Genomic DNA, 24,565 nt, shown 5'->3' on the forward strand with positions numbered 1-24,565 from the left:
CAAAGCAGACATAATAAAGGAAGTTTTCAATAAACAGAGCTAAATTGCTTGGTTCCATTATATAAAAACACAGATTCCAGAGTTATGGTACAATAAATATGCATAATAATATTTCCATTCAGTGTATTTTTCCCCTTATGTTTGCTTTGAAAACATCGGACATACAATTAGCCGATAGCTTTTAAAGGTGAATGGGCAGATATATATATATATATATATATATATATATATATATATATATATATATATATATATATATATATATATATATATATATATATATATATATATACACATACACACACAAACAAATTTTCAATAATTCATAATCATTTTCCTTGAAGGATAGACATGGTTTTTTATTTTCACAAACCTGAATTTCGTTTACTTAAAAATGTTGGTTGTGCCAAGTTTGGTTTTAGACAATCAGTTTAAAAATAGAAAAGTTTACAGACGGCGGAAAAAAGTAATCAACTGGATTTTCTAAGCTTTGTTGCACTAAAAACAATTAAAATAACAACATTAATATACTACATATTTTATTTTAAAGCAAATTATAAAACTATGTCAAACGTAGAAAAAATACATCGAAACGTGCAACGATTAGAACATATTAAAACTGATCAAAATATCAGTGTATGAAATCATGGGAATTTAAAACAAGGAGCTTTTGGCCTAGGGCAGATTTGCTCACCTGAACAACAATAGCCAAAACTCATAAAATAAACTTTAAGTTATCAATTACAAAAACATCATGAACATTCAGTGAATATATCTAGCTTCTTTTTCATCATCTATCCCTATGTCAAAATCCAACCTAATCTACCTTAATGATATGATCAAACTTGATTCTACAATACCTTGGGATTCATACATACAAGACTCATTTTTTCATATCAAATGTAATTTTATAATAGGATATTTAAGATTTTCCACTATATATTTCTTTGTAAATGTAAATTTCCACAGGGGATCTTGCTTTGCACAAACTTGAATAAAGAAAGATAACATATTGATGTTTCCACACAAATAAGATTTTAAGGTAGTCCTATACTCGGCTCTAAATGGGCTCAATCATTAAAAGCTTAGCTTTAGATGATAAATATACATTCTAGCAATACATATACAAAAGAAAATATGTATGTTTACATGCTAGTTTGTTTGTTATCACCTCTCAGACGGGTGTACCCCCTAGCGAAAATTATTGGCAATTATGAAATTTGCCAGACGTCCGTTTTTCCTAAAAATAATTACCAATTTTGGGAAAATTAGAACTGAACATACAAAATAGAGTATAAATATTTTTTTCAGCCATATCTCATCAATAATTTTGCCCAAATTTGTGTAAGTAAGTACGCTTTATGGACCTGATGTATCAAAATAGAATACAAAAAATACAATGCTAGTATCGCGTTTGGTAATATTTTAACTATTTTATGGACTCAAACTTATATTCATGGTGTTTATTCTATAGATTGACATCTGAGAAAAAAGATTTGGTAAAATAAATTATATGTTGACGGATTACTTTTCACGCTATAAGCTCTAAACCAAGTAGACCCTGACGAAAAAATCCGTAAAAATCACATTTTGCTACAGTTTTCTGCCTACATCTGTCAACAATGTTAGATATCATTTACACAATAATTAATTGACGATTTATTAAATTCGAAATAGCTTCTGTCTTTAAATTTAAACCGGTTTTAGTAAAAGAAAAACAACATATCGGGGGGGGGGGGGGGTCAAAACAAAGAAGGTATAAGCATACCTGAGATCCTGGTTATTCAGAAACTTCGTTTTTCATTTTACTTTAACAGAATCAAGTTTCTCAACATTAATCATTTCCATCTCTCATAGAATACATATAACACCGTTTTAATTGTGTATTATTGCCATTGTTTACAACAGCGATGTAGAGCAAAATCAATACTGGGTATCAAAAACGCTTTGTAAAAGTCGAACCAATATTGTAAAATCCGTATTATGACGTAGTGCGATACTCGGACTACTTTAATAAGATTTTTTGAAACATTTTCTTTTCTTTTCTTTTTTTGTGAAAATTCATATCTTTTAGTGTAGCCCCACCCTAACACCGGCTGGAATTATGATCCCAACAAGGTTAAATTCATTATGTGTGGAATATTCTGTTGTTTTGGATATTTGATTTTTAGAAGAAGATTTTTAAACGATTTCCCCCCCCCCCCCTAAAATCATGATCATTGTCGCCCAAAACTCAGGGATCTTTATTTAGATAAATTAGAATCTGCACTCCTTATAATAAACCCAAATAAAGTCCAGTCTTTTCTGGTTTGTGAAAATATGATTTTTAAAGATTGTCCTCTATTCATTCCTTCAAAAATATAACTCCCTCTTTTGACCCTTAAAATCATGATTTTAACACACTTAAATCCGCACTATTAACACTACCTTGGAAGGTGAGGGTGCTTACACACAAGTTTAATAATTCCAGAATCCTAGGTTTTTATTTTTTTAAGTAAAATGATCACTAATCACTATTATAGATTATCTCCTTTTAAAAAACGTAAGGCCTTCATTGAAAAAGACATAAACTTCTTTCACTTTGTTTAGTTAATATTGGTCTAGTGATTTTGGAGAAGTCGAATATTTAAAACGTCAATAGACAAACGGACGCCGGACAAAAACAGATCAGAATAGCTCACTTGAGCTTTCAGTTAAGGTAAACTTAATCAATAATCATGTGCAAAATTAACTATGAAGCTGAATATGTTAGTAATGAAATAAGGATTAGTATTTTAGAACGTCTACTGGATAGTCTGGATTTAAAGATATTTTTATTATATATTTTCTATTGTAGTGCGAGAAGAATTATAAATCCATGTGAAAATATCATGACAACAATAATATTTTCTGTGACTCATGCAAGAATAAGGTTGCATGATCGCAGTCTATTGACCGGCGGCATAATAGATTGCAGTCTATTGACCGGCAGTTCAAAATAGACGCAAATATTTAATTTGTAATAAAACAACAAAATCCCTTTGATTAGGTAATAAATATAACTATCCATACCATACGTATATCCCTTAATATAGAATGAACAACAAACATATCGGGTAAAATAAAACATCTTAGATTAATATTTAAAAAACTACTGCAAGAATATTAAATTTCCGTAAAATAAATAAATTATTCCAGTTCATTTCAAAGAAAAGAAAGAAAACAAAACAAAAAACAAATAAACAAACCAAAACACCTTTCCAAGTCTCATTCCGTTCAAAACACAAGCTTATAGCAGCACTTTTCAATTTAACATCAATAAATAATATTTCCACACCTTTATTGGTAAACTTAACATGTATGCCATTATTATTTTTTTTCGGAATCACATGTAAATTAAGATGTCAAATGCTCCCATACAACCCCTGCAAATCTCTGATTTTTCCTTTAGTCTAAGCATAAATCAATGCAAATTCCTAACCGAACTATTCAGGTCTTCACACGCATGTATCATTAAAGAAAAAAAAAATTGGGCATGTAATAAGTACATGGTAGTTATATCATACGCATAACTTTTGGGTTTTAAAATTTTAAGGCCGCTTCAAATACCTTTTCTTTAGCACGCACTAGCATTTCAGTGAAATTCTAATAAATAAAAGTGGCTCGCAACACAAGCCATAACATATTTTGCAATCGTTTTGATAAAATAATTTAAAAAAAAACCTCAGATTTGTAACAATATTACATTTATGAAATCAAGTTTTTAAAAAGATACCCTAAAATTGCAAGCAAATAATCGATTGGTGTGTCGTGGAAATGTTTGATGTATGGATTAAACATAGAACACTTTTTGAAAACGTTTTGTTAAATCTGATTGGTAATTTGTTAACCACCCGTCCTCCTCAATTAAAATCCAACCTATAGTATTTTTTTTAATTACCGAACAAAAATATACCATGATAAGTCGTTAATGAGGAATAACACCTCTCAATGTCTAGTAAGTAACATGCTTAAAAAAATTTAACTGTTAATAAAAAAAAAAATGTTTACATTTTAATAGATAAATATATGCAAAGAGAAAAAACTGACTAAAATCATTAAACTGTATCATAAAAACTGAATATTTTTAGGATCGTCCCAAAATACCGTAGACAAGTGGCGTTGTTCAGTTAATCGAAAAGACGGGAAGATGACACTTGTCCCACGAAAGGTTCAAGTAATTTGCATTCAAGGTATGTTTGAAATCAAAAATTGTTTGAGAAAAAATTAGTGAAATTAAAGCATGCTATATTATAAATTCGGCATGTGGCCCAATGTCAAAAACGGAAAGTCAAAATCAACATAATGAAATAAAATTTGCGAGAAAAAGTACTTTTCGAACGATAAAATTCAATTAAAAATACATTAAGATTTGTTAATATTTTCACTATTTATCCAGAAAGTGTTTATACCATGGCAAATGTTTAAAGATTTTATAGCGCGTTTTGTGACTAGCTGAAGTCCTAATTCATAATAAAATGACGATATCAGCGTTTTAGGCGGCGCAGCGGTAACTGATAAAATTTATAAAGACCTTGGAAAAAATTGTCGTCACTAGTCATTCATTTTCTCAATAAATGAATGAAGTACAGATTTGAAATCTTCAGTATTGTTTGTCAAAGAGTCATTTAAGAAAGCATAGAAGTCTAATGAAATTGCAGTGAACAGATTTTAAGTTATGTGTTCTGTCTACGCTATTTTGGGACAACTCTCGTATAATGCAATTTTGTGATTCAAACTTAATCTCATTATATACACTACAAAACATGAAACGTTTGTTAATTATACACATTTTCAACTCACTTCATTTTTGTTTTTATTTTCGTTTCAGATCAAAATGATGTCTGAAAATGATTTTTTGGCATCCTGGACATTTTACCTTTTCGTCCGTGCTTCCAACTTCGACATGAGCGTTACACCCCCGTTCCGGGCATGGGTATTTTTCAAGAAGTCGAACGTTAAATGCATCCCACCCATGATGTAGACTGAAGCCAAGAATAAATTCAACACGTCTCTCAGCGTAAGCAGTGCCTTCTAGGTTCGCCTTATTTGGTATATAAAAAACTTTCACCGGCACCACATTATTACCAAGATCAAGGGATATGTATCCAGACAATTTCCTGTCGTTAGGGGCGCAAATGGTGCCTTTGCAGATCTTGAGGGTTTGGTCTATGTCTTCTTTTAAATTTCTATCGTCAACAAAATTGTATCCAACAAATCGTGTTCCAGGTTCCAAAACTTTTATTCCCTCACCTTTCTTCCGAAGCCATTCCCTTGGGTATTTGGGTTTTATAACACATCTGCTCACCCTTTCCATGTCTTTTTTCAGTTGTAGAGCTTCAGATAAAAACTCACTGCTACCATCGATGTTTCTTTTTCCAAACCCAAGGAGACTTGTGACAATAAACAAATAAAATTTAGACATTGGAGAGTGAAGAAGCTCATGCCATTTCCGCACTTGAAGAAGAACCTTCTCAATTGAATATACGGTATCAAAAAGCCGATGTCTGATGGCAAATATCCACTCATTATAATCCCTATCCAAAGCTCTTTTACTGTCTGGCACGTTTTCTCTGAAAATGTTCTCATATAATATAACGATTGAAAATATGTCCTCTTTTTTGTCAATTTTTTCAAGCATTATCAAATTGCTTTCTCCATGACTGTATTTCAATTTTTTTGCTGCAATTTGGAGCCTATATGCTTGGATATCATCCCCCTTTGGAAGCATTTCTAAAGTCGTAGCATGTTTGCCAAAGAGAAGGTTATACCACAAAATCAATTTTGCCATGGATTGAGTAGTATTTTCATCTTCTAGAGAATTTAAACAATCCATAAGCAAATTGTCTATGCAAAACACGCTGGTTTCTACGAAGTTTTTTTCCACAGAATACTGTTCATCCCTAGAAGACAAATAATCTCTTATTCCTGACGATTGTCTTGTTTTCTTAAGTCGTCTTTCAATAAAATCGCATATCTGAAGGCGCACACTTATTTCACCGTCGAAACCATAGATTGAGTGATGACCGTCTGGTGTGTAAAATCTACATTTTTGGAAATACCCTATGGAAATTTCTGCTGTGGAAATTAGATCACCTAACCTTTTGTCAAAATCTTCGACATTTGTTTTAATCTCAGGTTCACCGGCCGTCGCCGATTGCCCAGTGTATCTAGTGATTCTTCTTTGCAAAATCGTGCCATAAATGTGATACACGTGCATTAAAAAAATACACAGCTTGTATTCCAACTCTTCTTTAGGCTTGTTTCCAATCAATTTTTCACATATTGCTGTAGCTTTCTGTAGGCATTTTTCAGCTTCGTCATCTTCATTTGGTCTCGAGTATGCATAAAAACGACCGAGATGAGCGTGAAAGTTCTGGTCATTCGGAAAAGCTTCTGTTAATTTCTTGAGAACCTGCAAACGTTCCGTATGCAATGGAGGCTTTGAATCTATATCAGAAATGAGTCTTGAATGAACTATATCCCTATTTTTATCACGAAAAATAAAAATTCTTGTCAAAATATAAACAATGTTTCCTGATTTTTTTTTTCTTCTGCTCGCATATTCGATAAATTGTTCACATTTTTCACCAAGTTTACGCTTAGCAGATAAACTTAGGGTTGTAAATCTCTGCTTTGACCCATCACCTAAAACCTGTTCTAGTATTTCCTTAGCAACTAGATAATGACAAACACGAATGTAAGATGTCTGGCTTTCGTTCTCATCAAACACTACAAACTGAGGGACGGGCTCTGGCAAGTCTTTTATTTTGACAACATACCTATTTGGTTTATGAATCAAACCACAGAAAAATTGCAATGGCAAAGAAATTTGTCCATAATAATATGCTAGGGAGAGGAAACAAAGAATATTCCTACCAATTGAACAATCAGTTTTTTCCGCAGATGGCCTCAAATAGCCGTTAACATATTTTTCGATTCCTTTGTATTCATCGAGATATGTTGCAAGTCCAAATTCGTACACCTGATGCTCTTGTCCTCTTTGGACGTCTTCGCATAATTTTTTTAACTGCATCTGCTTTTTTTCATCTTCTTTACATTGATTCCTAAATTTGATAGCTAACCGTTTAGCTTCTTGAATGGACACTGTACCTTTTAAAACAAATTTTTTCCCTTTTGCAAAATATGGACACCGTTTGACAAAGAGAATAATGATGTAACAGCGAGAATTGAGTATTAGTATTCTTTTCAGTTCATTGACCTTTGCTTCTTCATCTCCATCAATCAATAAAAGGACAGGTTTGTGTGTTTTCGCATACACTGCTTCAATACGTTCAATGAAAGAAGTTATAGGTAAAGCTGATCGTAACTTAGCATGGGCACAAGGAATATCCTTATGAAAATCCCATAAAATTCTCTGAGCCAAAGTCGTCCCCCCTGATCCTGGAGCATGATGCAGTGTTACAACTGCCGACCTGTTCTCATTTATGATTGCTTTGATTTCCTTTGTTATGGATGACATAAGATCACGTTCAGCGTCGAAATGGCCACCACCAAGTTCATACCATGCAAACCAACGCAATGACCCTCCACGGAAAAATGCATCTCCTTCTTCTTCGAGAGAATTGACATCTTGTTGACATTTGGTGTATGGATTTGATAAGTATAAAATTTCAAGCTCTTCTCTTAACCATGCTGCGTTACTGTCTTCGATTGATGGATCTCCTCCTTCATCCGCAGTCGGCAGAGAATATTTAATTGTTGACACATTTTGTTGATTTTTAGTAATATCACAAATACAACTACATAGGCGCTCCACTTCACAATCAATTATTGTCAAGTTTTCCTCGAACTCGTTTTTTAGTACCATAAAAATCGAGTTTCCGATTCCTGTTGATGGTTGACCGGAAATGCATAACACTATGTTTGGTTTTGGATCCAAACCATCATCCAGCAGGGTTAAAAACTTGTGCATATGTTGTGCTAATTGCTCATCTTGAGGCCAAATCATTAGCACTGTAAGCACTGTGTATTCCTCGATATATTTTTGAATTTGTTCAATGTGTAGATCTATATTTCCTCTTACCTTCTGAATCCAGCTTCTTAAATTATTGCAATTTTGTAGAATACTTTCTGGATTATCTCGTCTGCCACACAAAAAAGTCCAATTTGTCCCATTTTCAGTAATCCCAGCTGGTGGTTGTTGCCAGTTTGTGAGATGCAGTGATCTTCGTTTTCGGATAAAATTTTCATTTACGCACAAAAGTCCGGATTCTCTACTGGACTGGTCAAAGTCGAATACATACATCCAAGGCACTGTAGAAATTGCTTCTAAATTGTTGACCCATGTAGGCAAATTTCCTGCCAAAAGAACATATTTTCCTTTTCGAAAGTTTCTGATAGTGCTTCTAAATATCTCTAAAGGACTTTTTGGCACATCCATGGTCAACCCCAAAAGCATTTTGCCTTCATCATTAAGTTCTTGACAATATCCGGTTCTTGTATCTGGTTTTGAATTTGATGAACTATCGTCCCCAGCAAACCATTTATATATAACTGTAAGCAATGGGTCAGATAGTGATAGAGGAATTGGATAGTCATTTTCTCTAAACCAAAGCTGATTGCTCTCCCAGACAACAGCAGCAGTTTTGGGACATATCAATCTTGATTTTGTAATAGCTGGTTGACCAGATCCATGACTGGACGGAAGTTCAAATATTCCATAAAACGCATCTGTGTGGCCAACTTCAAAATATTGAAAGTAAGGCAATGCTGTAAAATTGTCTAAAGATAAATATTCACTTAACGAAGACAAATTCCGACTTTGATCAAGGCGTACAACAATATATGAAATTGTTCGTCCTGTTCTGTTCCACATGCTGACAAGATCAATAGCCAACTTGTACTTGTGATTCGTATAATCTTTCTCTGATTGTTTGAAGATAAAATCATGAGAATCACTTCTTTTTAACAGTGTTTCAAGTAAGCAATAATGTTTGTCTTCGGAATTTGATTGTTGAGGTATTTCATTAATATCCTGTTGCTCTTGTTTAGGAACTTGAGGTTGAACTTTGGTCGTGTTATCAGAAGCCGGCGATCGATTTTTGTGCCTTCGTACTTCCGTCCATTTTGACTCTGGTGTTTCGTCGTCATCACTGTCAAACAAATTCTCACTTACTTTTAGATTGTGTTTCCCTTTATTGGATTCTAAATAGGCATTCTCTAACAATTTATCTTGTAAAGCTTCACCATCGTTTTCAGTTATTTGACAAGCTGATTCTGTAGTTATACAGTCAGAATCCTCTGAATCGTCTGCTTTATTGGTTTGATCTAAAAGACTTACTGTGTTTGTTTTCCGTTTGCCCTTCATTGACATCTTTTTAAACCTTAGTTTAATCTTCTTTCTTTGATGTTTGTCAGTCGATATTTCAAGGATGCGGTTGTTTTTTTCAACAAAGTCAGATATTTTTAATTTTGACATTGTTTTGAAATCTTTTTTATATTTTTTTTTAAAATTATCGTCAAACTCTCGAATATCCATTGAAGTTGTTTTGGCTTTGTGTTGCGAAAATATTGCTTTCACCATAGCCAACAATTCTTCATTTTCTTTGGCGGGATCTTCTGTAAATATATAATAATTAATAGCAGAATTAAAAATGTTAAAAAGGTTACTTTGAACAGCATTATAAAATCCTATCGAAAAGCATTGACGGAGGACAAAGCATAATTTGAGCAAAAACTAGAGCCGAGCTCGTTGCAAAGCAACGAGTAGGTCTTCCGTCGCAACTTCGTGTCGCGAAAGGATTGTCCATCAGTCTCATTAAAATACCTCCTTCTCCTGACACTTGTCAGAGCCTGACAGACCCTGTATTGATAAAAGGTCATCTTTACATGACAATTTCTTCTTACGAATAAGAGCTTTAGAAAATTGATTGGAACTCTTCAAATGGAGACAAAAAAAATTAATTCATACCTGTTTTCTATGTAACCTCTAGATTGCGTATTGCACTACTCATTAAACAGATAAAGGCATATCTTTGCTAAGTAGGTGTTTATTTAATTTGTATGCAAATGTGGAGGTCAAGTGGGTATAGTCTGTTATTGATACAGGTCTATCAGAACCTGGCGAGTGTAAGGAGAAGGGAAATGGTTTTTAATTATACTGGATTATCAATATGATAATAGTAAGTTCAAGAAATCGAAAACGAGACTCAATTTCAAAGTATTATTTTCATACCAGGCAAGTTCTTCGTTTAACTTACTTCAAGTTTAGGATAACTTTAAAAAGTACATCATTTATGTACATGTAAATAATTAATTTAATTATAATAAAAGTGTGGATGTGGCGGTGGGGGAAATGACCCAAAAATCAATTTTCTAAGCGTTAACTTAAGGGAAATTTTGGTTGAGAGAAAGGGGGCATTGCTCCCACTGGACCATCTAAAAGGTACTGTTAGCAAGCTCACAAATGATATCCCCGCTAAGAAAGAAGTCATTACTCACGTATTTCTCTATTAGAGAATAATGGATGGTTCGTTTTCTTTAATAAGTGAGTCAGACAAGGCAGGGTATATTTACAGGTCACAAGTAATCTTTATGACAAACTCTAGCTTTTACTCATTTCCATTAATACAAGATATGACACATGTTTAATATAACTTTGAACTTGCGCAACTGACCCTGGGTCAAGTTCATGACACATCATCGGTCATCAGGAATCTTTACATGAAATAGAAACTCCCAATGTTTCTCCTTAAATGACTTAGGAACAAATCATTACACACCCTCAGGTCATAAGCAATCTTTGTGTGAAGTAAGAAATTCCAAAGTGGACCGGAAACAAATTTTGCACTTTTCCTGCCAGTGACCTTTACTTTGTCCAAATTACCTTGGGTTTAGGTCATGAAGCTTCGTCAGTTAACGAGTATTATTTGTATGAAGTAAGAACACTTCCAATGTTTCTCCATCAGAAAGATATAGACCGGACACGACGTACGGACGGACAAGGTGATTTTTATTTAACCCCCCCCCCCTCAATTTTTTTTCGTGGGGTTTAAAAATCTTTTTCGCCCGTTTTGTGCGGCACAAAAAAGACCTATATTTTTCAATTATTTTCTATCATATCACATATAAATATACATGTAAATGTATGATTTGTATGCACATTTGAGTTCTTCTCATCATCGTCGGAAAGGATAAGAAACCCTTGGGGTCCAATAATGTCTTTTCATGGGCATTTGTCAATTTGCATCACTAAATGATTTCCAAGCGGTAATAAGCTATCAAAGCTATTGAGATGTTACATGTAGATATTGAATTTCTATCGATTTAAATTTAAGGTTAGGAAAAACAACACTTTTTTATACAGTAAAAAAAAATCTAAAATAGCTTTATGTACGCGTACACATAAATAAGAAGATGTAGCGAAAGCTATAAAGACTTTATTTCTTCTGTTCTAGACTTTTTCAGAGTTAACAAGCTACAAGTTAACAATCTCCCATTTTGACAAGCTAGATTAAAAATAAAATATTCAGCTGAGTTTTAATCTGCATTACAACCTCATATTACACAACTTCAATGATTTTTTTTATCAATGTGCATATAACAATAAGTAAAATCCCCAAGAACAAATATCTATCGCAATTAAATGCATACATTTTTGGGAGGCAGAAAAGTCGCTATATTATAGTCTGCAAGTCAATTGAACTACTACAATTATTTCAAAGAAATAAGAAACTGTCGACACTTGCAGTACTCTGATGATTTAATGACGATCGACCGACTTTATTGCTTAATGTAGTCGTATATCATTACTTCTAATCCAGAGAACAAATTTTATTTAATATTTGACTTAAAACTGTTAACTTATAAAACCAGAGACATAAATAACTTTTTAAGTTATTTAAGTCTCTGATAATATATATTTTATTCTGTTCATAACTACAGAAGTTTAGCGTGTTCAACAGGTTAATTTTTTAGCCACATTCTCAGATTACGATATCGCACCTTTAATGTGAGGTTGATTGACATCGAATATTTAAACACTTATTGTTTAACAATTGACCGCTGCATTGAAAGCATCCTTCCAAATGTTACTCAATTATTTATCAATTGCTGATCTGCAGCCCAGGGGCAATATTCTAGGCTATGTGCGCTGACGCGACACGAGATTTTCGGTCGCACGTGGAGCGGATTCATTTGACTTAGCATAGACTGACCGAATAAACACACGGGTGGGAATGTGACATACATTAAGGAGAAAAATGTACACATGTTAAGCAGTCGCCAAAAATGGGTCTTCGCCACGTTTTGAAAAAAAAATCCCTTGCACTGTGATCATGAAACCGATAAAATCTAAACAAATCTTGTTTAAAAACTCATGTGAACATTCTAAAAATAATCACTAAATCCCTCAATTTTATCGTGTCAGCCTCTACCGCCAATCGCAACTTCTCGGGCCTTTCTGGCAAGCTCGGAAAAACACTTCGAATGTATTACCTAGGCGTCCATGACGACCCCCCTTTTTTTAAAACTTGATATAATTACAACACATTTTATGATCTGTTGAGATGTGAGCTATATTTCATTAAAGGTATCAATATACACTAAAATATAACACAGAAACGACATACAAAACTTCTTGCCGATACTTATTTTAATGGGAAGCGACTCCATTTTGTATAATATTCTAACATCCGGTGATGTTAATACATTCGAGGTGTTTTTCCAAACTTGCCAGAAAGGCCAGAGAAGTTGCAATTGCCTCTACCGCATGTGTTAATTTGATATTTGATTTTTTTTATCCTGCCTTGAACGCTTGGAGACTGTTTCATTTTCTTAATTCGGCTAAATAATGCTTCCAATTTTGAGCGCGCGCTCTCTCTCTCTCCTTCTCTCTCATTTTATGTGCAACCTTATGAAGACGTCAACTACTTTCTACGATATCTATAAAACCTCTCAGCAGTATCTAGCGGAAATATTCGTGGGTAAATAAAAAAAATCTTAAATTGAAACACAAGTCAATCTTACATGTACCGGTCAAAATCTCGAATAAACAAATAGTTGGAATCGTACAAAATATCAATAAACATGCACGTGTGATCAAGTACATGCAGAAGAACACGAGCTACCGCGGATAACTTGTCCACTCGCGCGGGATCTCCTTGGCTATGTTCTAGGGGTATTCATTTGAAGGTTTAATCTTTGTGGTTTTTCGTTGTTTATCTATAACATTATTAGTACATGTATAGTTTTTAGAACATTTTAGAATTACAAATTCACTATTGATTTATGTCTGATGATGTTTCTGATTTGGAACAATATCGCTTTTATCAATTTTTAGAGGGGCTTCTCAATTCACATTCTAATGTTTCATTCAATAAATTGAAGGTGAACAAAAAGAACATAAAATTGAAACAGTTCTTGTATATATATCTTGTTATTAGATAACCGCTGACCTCTAGGTAGTGCAGCCGCGACCGATTTCCTCGGCCGTGGATGAGGGATCGGATAACTTACGTAAAGTTAAAACACACATAAAAAGCTCAGAACCCAGGAAGATTTACAATGTTTGCAGTATGATGAATAAACTCTAATTAATATAAGTTTTTTTTCCCTTTAATCCCACAGTTGATCTATCTGTCTGATACTGCTTCAGTTCGAGTTTATGATTAAACAGAACGATTTCTTATTCTATCGTTTAATTCAAATTAAGAAGAGTAAGCTTTAATGTCATTGTGTACGATTCTTGTGTTTGCTGCTAAGTAAAATCACATATGACAGACGCGATTCTTGTGTATCAGATAACCGCTGACCGCTAGGTAGTCCAGCCGCGACCTTGGCGATCGAATTTCTCGGCCGCGGGCGAGATGGGTTATGTAATGACGCACACAACTAAGAATTTAGGTCGATTTGAAATGCTTGCAGTAAAATGACTCAAATCCATTTCATGGAAGTTATTTTTTTTTTAAATCTAGTTTATGTATCTCACTAGATAAGAAAAAGAACGTTTATATTTTCTCGTTTTTGTTTTTCTTAACGGTTGTCCACTATAGGACCTAAACAGAGGTTACTCCAAAAAAAAAGGCTGTAAGAAAAACATGTACACGTATACTTTTTAGACACTTTTTCAAATGAATCAAAGCATCCCGTATATGCTGGAACACTTTCAGCTGTTAATATATGTACGTTATTCGCACGAAGACGATTCGCTTACTTGCCAAATGAATACAGGTATATGTTAACAAGACAAGCTTTTTACACTCATAATACGCATTACCGGTACAAAATAGTTTTGTAACGACATTGATAACACAATAATGAACAACTTTTCTATCGACAGCTATAGCGAAATATTAACCATTTTTGAGTTATAAAGCGAAGACTTTTAAGTGCTCTAGACCCCTTATTTAAGGGGCCAGCCCTTTTTCAATGGTGTCAAGTAAAAGCCCTTGACATTTTGCACATATTTTGTTCTATATGTGTTTAGAGAAAATTTTAAACTAAAGAGCTACATAACAAAAACACAACAAAAAATCAGCATTTTTTGAAACACAAATTCAAATCAATTTTTTGAATCTTTAAAGGAGGAAAATTGTAAAAACAAAACTCGGAGGACAACGTTCAAACTCTCTATTTTGAAGATTTTTGCAAAATCGTGCCATAAATGTGATACACGTGCATTAAAAAAATACACAGCTTGTATTCCAACTCTTCTTTAGGCTTGTTTCCAATCAATTTTTCACATATTGCTGTAGCTTTCTGTAGGCATTTTTCAGCTTCGTCATCTTCATTTGGTCTCGAGTATGCATAAAAACGACCGAGATGAGCGTGAAAGTTCTGGTCATTCGGAAAAGCTTCTGTTAATTTCTTGAGAACCTGCAAACGTTCCGTATGCAATGGAGGCTTTGAATCTATATCAGAAATGAGTCTTGAATGAACTATATCCCTATTTTTATCACGAAAAATAAAAATTCTTGTCAAAATATAAACAATGTTTCCTGATTTTTTTTTTCTTCTGCTCGCATATTCGATAAATTGTTCACATTTTTCACCAAGTTTACGCTTAGCAGATAAACTTAGGGTTGTAAATCTCTGCTTTGACCCATCACCTAAAACCTGTTCTAGTATTTCCTTAGCAACTAGATAATGACAAACACGAATGTAAGATGTCTGGCTTTCGTTCTCATCAAACACTACAAACTGAGGGACGGGCTCTGGCAAGTCTTTTATTTTGACAACATACCTATTTGGTTTATGAATCAAACCACAGAAAAATTGCAATGGCAAAGAAATTTGTCCATAATAATATGCTAGGGAGAGGAAACAAAGAATATTCCTACCAATTGAACAATCAGTTTTTTCCGCAGATGGCCTCAAATAGCCGTTAACATATTTTTCGATTCCTTTGTATTCATCGAGATATGTTGCAAGTCCAAATTCGTACACCTGATGCTCTTGTCCTCTTTGGACGTCTTCGCATAATTTTTTTAACTGCATCTGCTTTTTTTCATCTTCTTTACATTGATTCCTAAATTTGATAGCTAACCGTTTAGCTTCTTGAATGGACACTGTACCTTTTAAAACAAATTTTTTCCCTTTTGCAAAATATGGACACCGTTTGACAAAGAGAATAATGATGTAACAGCGAGAATTGAGTATTAGTATTCTTTTCAGTTCATTGACCTTTGCTTCTTCATCTCCATCAATCAATAAAAGGACAGGTTTGTGTGTTTTCGCATACACTGCTTCAATACGTTCAATGAAAGAAGTTATAGGTAAAGCTGATCGTAACTTAGCATGGGCACAAGGAATATCCTTATGAAAATCCCATAAAATTCTCTGAGCCAAAGTCGTCCCCCCTGATCCTGGAGCATGATGCAGTGTTACAACTGCCGACCTGTTCTCATTTATGATTGCTTTGATTTCCTTTGTTATGGATGACATAAGATCACGTTCAGCGTCGAAATGGCCACCACCAAGTTCATACCATGCAAACCAACGCAATGACCCTCCACGGAAAAATGCATCTCCTTCTTCTTCGAGAGAATTGACATCTTGTTGACATTTGGTGTATGGATTTGATAAGTATAAAATTTCAAGCTCTTCTCTTAACCATGCTGCGTTACTGTCTTCGATTGATGGATCTCCTCCTTCATCCGCAGTCGGCAGAGAATATTTAATTGTTGACACATTTTGTTGATTTTTAGTAATATCACAAATACAACTACATAGGCGCTCCACTTCACAATCAATTATTGTCAAGTTTTCCTCGAACTCGTTTTTTAGTACCATAAAAATCGAGTTTCCGATTCCTGTTGATGGTTGACCGGAAATGCATAACACTATGTTTGGTTTTGGATCCAAACCATCATCCAGCAGGGTTAAAAACTTGTGCATATGTTGTGCTAATTGCTCATCTTGAGGCCAAATCATTAGCACTGTAAGCACTGTGTATTCCTCGATATATTTTTGAATTTGTTCAATGTGTAGATCTATATTTCCTCTTACCTTCTGAATCCAGCTTCTTAAATTATTGCAATTTTGTAGAATACTTTCTGGATTATCTCGTCTGCCACACAAAAAAGTCCAATTTGTCCCATTTTCAGTAATCCCAGCTGGTGGTTGTTGCCAGTTTGTGAGATGCAGTGATCTTCGTTTTCGGATAAAATTTTCATTTACGCACAAAAGTCCGGATTCTCTACTGGACTGGTCAAAGTCGAATACATACATCCAAGGCACTGTAGAAATTGCTTCTAAATTGTTGACCCATGTAGGCAAATTTCCTGCCAAAAGAACATATTTTCCTTTTCGAAAGTTTCTGATAGTGCTTCTAAATATCTCTAAAGGACTTTTTGGCACATCCATGGTCAACCCCAAAAGCATTTTGCCTTCATCATTAAGTTCTTGACAATATCCGGTTCTTGTATCTGGTTTTGAATTTGATGAACTATCGTCCCCAGCAAACCATTTATATATAACTGTAAGCAATGGGTCAGATAGTGATAGAGGAATTGGATAGTCATTTTCTCTAAACCAAAGCTGATTGCTCTCCCAGACAACAGCAGCAGTTTTGGGACATATCAATCTTGATTTTGTAATAGCTGGTTGACCAGATCCATGACTGGACGGAAGTTCAAATATTCCATAAAACGCATCTGTGTGGCCAACTTCAAAATATTGAAAGTAAGGCAATGCTGTAAAATTGTCTAAAGATAAATATTCACTTAACGAAGACAAATTCCGACTTTGATCAAGGCGTACAACAATATATGAAATTGTTCGTCCTGTTCTGTTCCACATGCTGACAAGATCAATAGCCAACTTGTACTTGTGATTCGTATAATCTTTCTCTGATTGTTTGAAGATAAAATCATGAGAATCACTTCTTTTTAACAGTGTTTCAAGTAAGCAATAATGTTTGTCTTCGGAATTTGATTGTTGAGGTATTTCATTAATATCCTGTTGCTCTTGTTTAGGAACTTGAGGTTGAACTTTGGTCGTGTTATCAGAAGCCGGCGATCGATTTTTGTGCCTTCGTACTTCCGTCCATTTTGACTCTGGTGTTTCGTCGTCATCACTGTCAAACAAATTCTCACTTACTTTTAGATTGTGTTTCCCTTTATTGGATTCTAAATAGGCATTCTCTAACAATTTATCTTGTAAAGCTTCACCATCGTTTTCAGTTATTTGACAAGCTGATTCTGTAGTTATACAGTCAGAATCCTCTGAATCGTCTGCTTTATTGGTTTGATCTAAAAGACTTACTGTGTTTGTTTTCCGTTTGCCCTTCATTGACATCTTTTTAAACCTTAGTTTAATCTTCTTTCTTTGATGTTTGTCAGTCGATATTTCAAGGATGCGCTTGTTTTTTTCAACAAAGTCAGATATTTTTAATTTTGACATTGTTTTGAAATCTTTTTTATATTTTTTTTTAAAATTATCGTCAAACTCTCGAATATCCATTGAAGTTGTTTTGGCTTTGTGTTGCGAAAATATTGCTTTCACCATAGCCAACAATTCTTCATTTTCTTTGGCGGGATCTTCTGTAAATATATAATAATTAATAGCAGAATTAAAAATGTTAAAAAGGTTACTTTGAACAGCATTATAAAATCCTATCGAAAAGCATTGACGGAGGACAAAGCATAATTTGAGCAAAAACTAGAGCCGAGCTCGTTGCAAAGCAACGAGTAGGTCTTCCGTCGCAACTTCGTGTCGCGAAAGGATTGTCCATCAGTCTCATTAAAATACCTCCTTCTCCTGACACTTGTCAGAGCCTGACAGACCCTGTATTGATAAAAGGTCATCTTTACATGACAATTTCTTCTTACGAATAAGAGCTTTAGAAAATTGATTGGAACTCTTCAAATGGAGACAAAAAAAATTAATTCATACCTGTTTTCTATGTAACCTCTAGATTGCGTATTGCACTACTCATTAAACAGATAAAGGCATATCTTTGCTAAGTAGGTGTTTATTTAATTTGTATGCAAATGTGGAGGTCAAGTGGGTATAGTCTGTTATTGATACAGGTCTATCAGAACCTGGCGAGTGTAAGGAGAAGGGAAATGGTTTTTAATTATACTGGATTATCAATATGATAATAGTAAGTTCAAGAAATCGAAAACGAGACTCAATTTCAAAGTATTATTTTCATACCAGGCAAGTTCTTCGTTTAACTTACTTCAAGTTTAGGATAACTTTAAAAAGTACATCATTTATGTACATGTAAATAATTAATTTAATTATAATAAAAGTGTGGATGTGGCGGTGGGGGAAATGACCCAAAAATCAATTTTCTAAGCGTTAACTTAAGGGAAATTTTGGTTGAGAGAAAGGGGGCATTGCTCCCACTGGACCATCTAAAAGGTACTGTTAGCAAGCTCACAAATGATATCCCCGCTAAGAAAGAAGTCATTACTCACGTATTTCTCTATTAGAGAATAATGGATGGTTCGTTTTCTTTAATAAGTGAGTCAGACAAGGCAGGGTATATTTACAGGTCACAAGTAATCTTTATGACAAACTCTAGCTTTTACTCATTTCCATTAATACAAGATATGACACATGTTTAATATAACTTTGAACTTGCGCAACTGACCCTGGGTCAAGTTCATGACACATCATCGGTCATCAGGAATCTTTACATGAAATAGAAACTCCCAATGTTTCTCCTTAAATGACTTAGGAACAAATCATTACACACCCTCAGGTCATAAGCAATCTTTGTGTGAAGTAAGAAATTCCAAAGTGGACCGGAAACAAATTTTGCACTTTTCCTGCCAGTGACCTTTACTTTGTCCAAATTACCTTGGGTTTAGGTCATGAAGCTTCGTCAGTTAACGAGTATTATTTGTATGAAGTAAGAACACTTCCAATGTTTCTCCATCAGAAAGATATAGACCGGACACGACGTACGGACGGACAAGGTGATTTTTATTTAACCCCCCCCCCCCCCTCAATTTTTTTTCGTGGGGTTTAAAAATCTTTTTCGCCCGTTTTGTGCGGCACAAAAAAGACCTATATTTTTCAATTATTTTCTATCATATCACATATAAATATACATGTAAATGTATGATTTGTATGCACATTTGAGTTCTTCTCATCATCGTCGGAAAGGATAAGAAACCCTTGGGGTCCAATAATGTCTTTTCATGGGCATTTGTCAATTTGCATCACTAAATGATTTCCAAGCGGTAATAAGCTATCAAAGCTATTGAGATGTTACATGTAGATATTGAATTTCTATCGATTTAAATTTAAGGTTAGGAAAAACAACACTTTTTTATACAGTAAAAAAAAATCTAAAATAGCTTTATGTACGCGTACACATAAATAAGAAGATGTAGCGAAAGCTATAAAGACTTTATTTCTTCTGTTCTAGACTTTTTCAGAGTTAACAAGCTACAAGTTAACAATCTCCCATTTTGACAAGCTAGATTAAAAATAAAATATTCAGCTGAGTTTTAATCTGCATTACAACCTCATATTACACAACTTCAATGATTTTTTTTATCAATGTGCATATAACAATAAGTAAAATCCCCAAGAACAAATATCTATCGCAATTAAATGCATACATTTTTGGGAGGCAGAAAAGTCGCTATATTATAGTCTGCAAGTCAATTGAACTACTACAATTATTTCAAAGAAATAAGAAACTGTCGACACTTGCAGTACTCTGATGATTTAATGACGATCGACCGACTTTATTGCTTAATGTAGTCGTATATCATTACTTCTAATCCAGAGAACAAATTTTATTTAATATTTGACTTAAAACTGTTAACTTATAAAACCAGAGACATAAATAACTTTTTAAGTTATTTAAGTCTCTGATAATATATATTTTATTCTGTTCATAACTACAGAAGTTTAGCGTGTTCAACAGGTTAATTTTTTAGCCACATTCTCAGATTACGATATCGCACCTTTAATGTGAGGTTGATTGACATCGAATATTTAAACACTTATTGTTTAACAATTGACCGCTGCATTGAAAGCATCCTTCCAAATGTTACTCAATTATTTATCAATTGCTGATCTGCAGCCCAGGGGCAATATTCTAGGCTATGTGCGCTGACGCGACACGAGATTTTCGGTCGCACGTGGAGCGGATTCATTTGACTTAGCATAGACTGACCGAATAAACACACGGGTGGGAATGTGACATACATTAAGGAGAAAAATGTACACATGTTAAGCAGTCGCCAAAAATGGGTCTTCGCCACGTTTTGAAAAAAAAATCCCTTGCACTGTGATCATGAAACCGATAAAATCTAAACAAATCTTGTTTAAAAACTCATGTGAACATTCTAAAAATAATCACTAAATCCCTCAATTTTATCGTGTCAGCCTCTACCGCCAATCGCAACTTCTCGGGCCTTTCTGGCAAGCTCGGAAAAACACTTCGAATGTATTACCTAGGCGTCCATGACGACCCCCCTTTTTTTAAAACTTGATATAATTACAACACATTTTATGATCTGTTGAGATGTGAGCTATATTTCATTAAAGGTATCAATATACACTAAAATATAACACAGAAACGACATACAAAACTTCTTGCCGATACTTATTTTAATGGGAAGCGACTCCATTTTGTATAATATTCTAACATCCGGTGATGTTAATACATTCGAGGTGTTTTTCCAAACTTGCCAGAAAGGCCAGAGAAGTTGCAATTGCCTCTACCGCATGTGTTAATTTGATATTTGATTTTTTTTATCCTGCCTTGAACGCTTGGAGACTGTTTCATTTTCTTAATTCGGCTAAATAATGCTTCCAATTTTGAGCGCGCGCTCTCTCTCTCTCCTTCTCTCTCATTTTATGTGCAACCTTATGAAGACGTCAACTACTTTCTACGATATCTATAAAACCTCTCAGCAGTATCTAGCGGAAATATTCGTGGGTAAATAAAAAAAATCTTAAATTGAAACACAAGTCAATCTTACATGTACCGGTCAAAATCTCGAATAAACAAATAGTTGGAATCGTACAAAATATCAATAAACATGCACGTGTGATCAAGTACATGCAGAAGAACACGAGCTACCGCGGATAACTTGTCCACTCGCGCGGGATCTCCTTGGCTATGTTCTAGGGGTATTCATTTGAAGGTTTAATCTTTGTGGTTTTTCGTTGTTTATCTATAACATTATTAGTACATGTATAGTTTTTAGAACATTTTAGAATTACAAATTCACTATTGATTTATGTCTGATGATGTTTCTGATTTGGAACAATATCGCTTTTATCAATTTTTAGAGGGGCTTCTCAATTCACATTCTAATGTTTCATTCAATAAATTGAAGGTGAACAAAAAGAACATAAAATTGAAACAGTTCTTGTATATATATCTTGTTATTAGATAACCGCTGACCTCTAGGTAGTGCAGCCGCGACCGATTTCCTCGGCCGTGGATGAGGGATCGGATAACTTACGTAAAGTTAAAACACACATAAAAAGCTCAGAACCCAGGAAGATTTACAATGTTTGCAGTATGATGAATAAACTCTAATTAATATAAGTTTTTTTTCCCTTTAATCCCACAGTTGATCTATCTGTCTGATACTGCTTCAGTTCGAGTTTATGATTAAACAGAACGATTTCTTATTCTATCGTTTAATTCAAATTAAGAAGAGTAAGCTTTAATGTCATTGTGTACGATTCTTGTGTTTGCTGCTAAGTAAAATCACATATGACAGACGCGATTCTTGTGTATCAGATAACCGCTGACCGCTAGGTAGTCCAGCCGCGACCTTGGCGATCGAATTTCTCGGCCGCGGGCGAGATGGGTTATGTAATGACGCACACAACTAAGAATTTAGGTCGATTTGAAATGCTTGCAGTAAAATGACTCAAATCCATTTCATGGAAGTTATTTTTTTTTTAAATCTAGTTTATGTATCTCACTAGATAAGAAAAAGAACGTTTATATTTTCTCGTTTTTGTTTTTCTTAACGGTTGTCCACTATAGGACCTAAACAGAGGTTACTCCAAAAAAAAAGGCTGTAAGAAAAACATGTACACGTATACTTTTTAGACACTTTTTCAAATGAATCAAAGCATCCCGTATATGCTGGAACACTTTCAGCTGTTAATATATGTACGTTATTCGCACGAAGACGATTCGCTTACTTGCCAAATGAATACAGGTATATGTTAACAAGACAAGCTTTTTACACTCATAATACGCATTACCGGTACAAAATAGTTTTGTAACGACATTGATAACACAATAATGAACAACTTTTCTATCGACAGCTATAGCGAAATATTAACCATTTTTGAGTTATAAAGCGAAGACTTTTAAGTGCTCTAGACCCCTTATTTAAGGGGCCAGCCCTTTTTCAATGGTGTCAAGTAAAAGCCCTTGACATTTTGCACATATTTTGTTCTATATGTGTTTAGAGAAAATTTTAAACTAAAGAGCTACATAACAAAAACACAACAAAAAATCAGCATTTTTTGAAACACAAATTCAAATCAATTTTTTGAATCTTTAAAGGAGGAAAATTGTAAAAACAAAACTCGGAGGACAACGTTCAAACTCTCTATTTTGAAGATTTGTGACTTTGTAACACAGGCTGTGAGCGGTTTCAGAGCCTTTGCGTGCACAAGAATGCCTATATTTTGGGGAAAAAGGGGAATAACTCGGTACCGGAAGTGTCGATATCAACGATTTTCCATAGATATTGAGAAATAGTAACTACCAATAAGCTCTGCAAATTTGAACTTTATAGGACAACAAACAAGCAAGATATTTGAGTTTTAAAAAACGTCTAGAAGAAAAAAAAGAATAAAAAGAACTAGAGCAAAGCTCGTTGCAAAGCAACGAGTGGGTCTTCCGTTAATGTCGGAAGTAAAGCTGGAAGTTCCTGTAAGAAGCAGAGCTCTTAAACCAATAACAAGAGTAACGAAAATATAAAAGATGAAAAAAAATCGAATTATTCCTGGTACGACTTAACAAAATACGAATGATTTTAAGAACGACTTAACAAACACCTTTCCGATTTCAAGAACGACTTAACAAAAAAAAATCCGAATGTGTTCAAGTACGACTTAACAATCATATTTTGGTACGAGTTAATTTTACTACAATCATTACGCTATTTTTTAAACCAAGGACGCGGAATCAAAATTTCCGGAAAAATCAATTTTTAAACCCCGATATCTCTGTAATGCATCGTCCGATTTAAAAACGGGTTTCGGTTTTAAATTAAGCTTAATAAAAGCTTATTTGCTGTTTTTTGATTAATATCAAATTATTTGTCAGAAAAGAGTTATTATGAAAAAACTTAGTAGCCCTTCTGGCCCCTAATTTGAGGGGTCAGCCCCTTATTCTTGATATCAAATAAAAGGTCTCGCTAATATAAACATATTTTGTGCTACAAATGTTCATGAATTGTAAACCGTTCTCGAGTTATCTGTACAAATGCGTTTTAGGGGCCGACCCTTTAACCCCTTACCGGGGCCACTAACAACAAAATTGTTGGTATCATATTGTTAAGAACATTATTTTGAACAACTTTTGTTCTACATTGCTTTTAAAAATATGTCTCCTTTTTTAGATATTAATGATCAGAGTTTTGAGTTCTGGCCCCTTGAAACCCCTAATTACGTAATATATGACTTAGGTATGGTAATGTATAGATGAACAGCTGTACAATGAACATTTTTGCTTCTATAATTAATAACAAAATATTGTTCAGTAAAGAGTTATTGTAAGAAGACATTGGAGCCCTCTTGACCCCTAATTTAAGGGGGCCAGCCCCTTTTTCTTGACATCAAGTGAAAGGTCTTGTAAATATAAACATATTTTGTTTAACAAGTGTTCACAAAATGTTTACCGTTCTTGAGATATCTGTACAATTGTGTTTTAGGGGCCGACCCTTTAACTCCTAAATGGGGTCATAAACAAAAACATTTAAGGTAGCATATTGTACAAAACATTATTTTGAACAACTTTTGTTCTACATTGCTTTTTAAAATATTTCTCCTTTTTCAGATATTAATGATCAAAGTTTTGAACTTCTGGCCCCTTGAAACCCCTAATTACGTAATATATGACTTAAGTATGGTA

At 34.1% G+C, this 24,565-nt stretch overlaps 2 protein-coding genes across 2 annotated transcripts in view; both read right to left on the reverse strand.

The window, feature by feature from the left end:
* Window positions 1-470: 470 nt before the first annotated feature.
* LOC128168666 (uncharacterized) lies at window positions 471-12,231 on the reverse strand. Its single transcript, XM_052834816.1, has 2 exons — window positions 12,198-12,231; window positions 471-9,600 (listed from the first exon to the last, which is right to left on the reverse strand). Exons 1-2 carry the CDS (start codon window positions 12,229-12,231, stop codon window positions 4,835-4,837), a joined length of 4,800 nt encoding a protein of 1,599 aa, XP_052690776.1. The 3' UTR covers window positions 471-4,834.
* A 2,379-nt stretch (window positions 12,232-14,610) lies between these two features.
* Window positions 14,611-24,565, reverse strand: part of LOC128168667 (uncharacterized) — a 38,505-nt gene continuing 28,550 nt past the window's right edge. Inside the window, exon 3 of the mRNA XM_052834817.1 lies at window positions 14,611-18,023. Within this exon, the coding sequence (XP_052690777.1) occupies window positions 14,611-18,023 (3,413 nt within the window). The remainder of the gene's footprint in view (window positions 18,024-24,565) is intronic.

This window comes from Crassostrea angulata, unplaced genomic scaffold (assembly GCF_025612915.1).
Source record: "Crassostrea angulata isolate pt1a10 unplaced genomic scaffold, ASM2561291v2 HiC_scaffold_33, whole genome shotgun sequence".
Lineage (NCBI taxonomy): Eukaryota > Metazoa > Mollusca > Bivalvia > Ostreida > Ostreidae > Magallana > Magallana angulata.

Excerpts from the sequence above, each read along its gene's own strand:
- LOC128168666 (XM_052834816.1), bottom strand. The coding sequence starts at position 12,231 with ATGTATGTCACATTCCCACCCGTGTGTTTATTCG. Across the intron at positions 9,601-12,197 it reads CCCACCCGTGTGTTTATTCG|AAGATCCCGCCAAAGAAAAT; the intron begins GTCAGTCTATGC and ends ATATATTTACAG.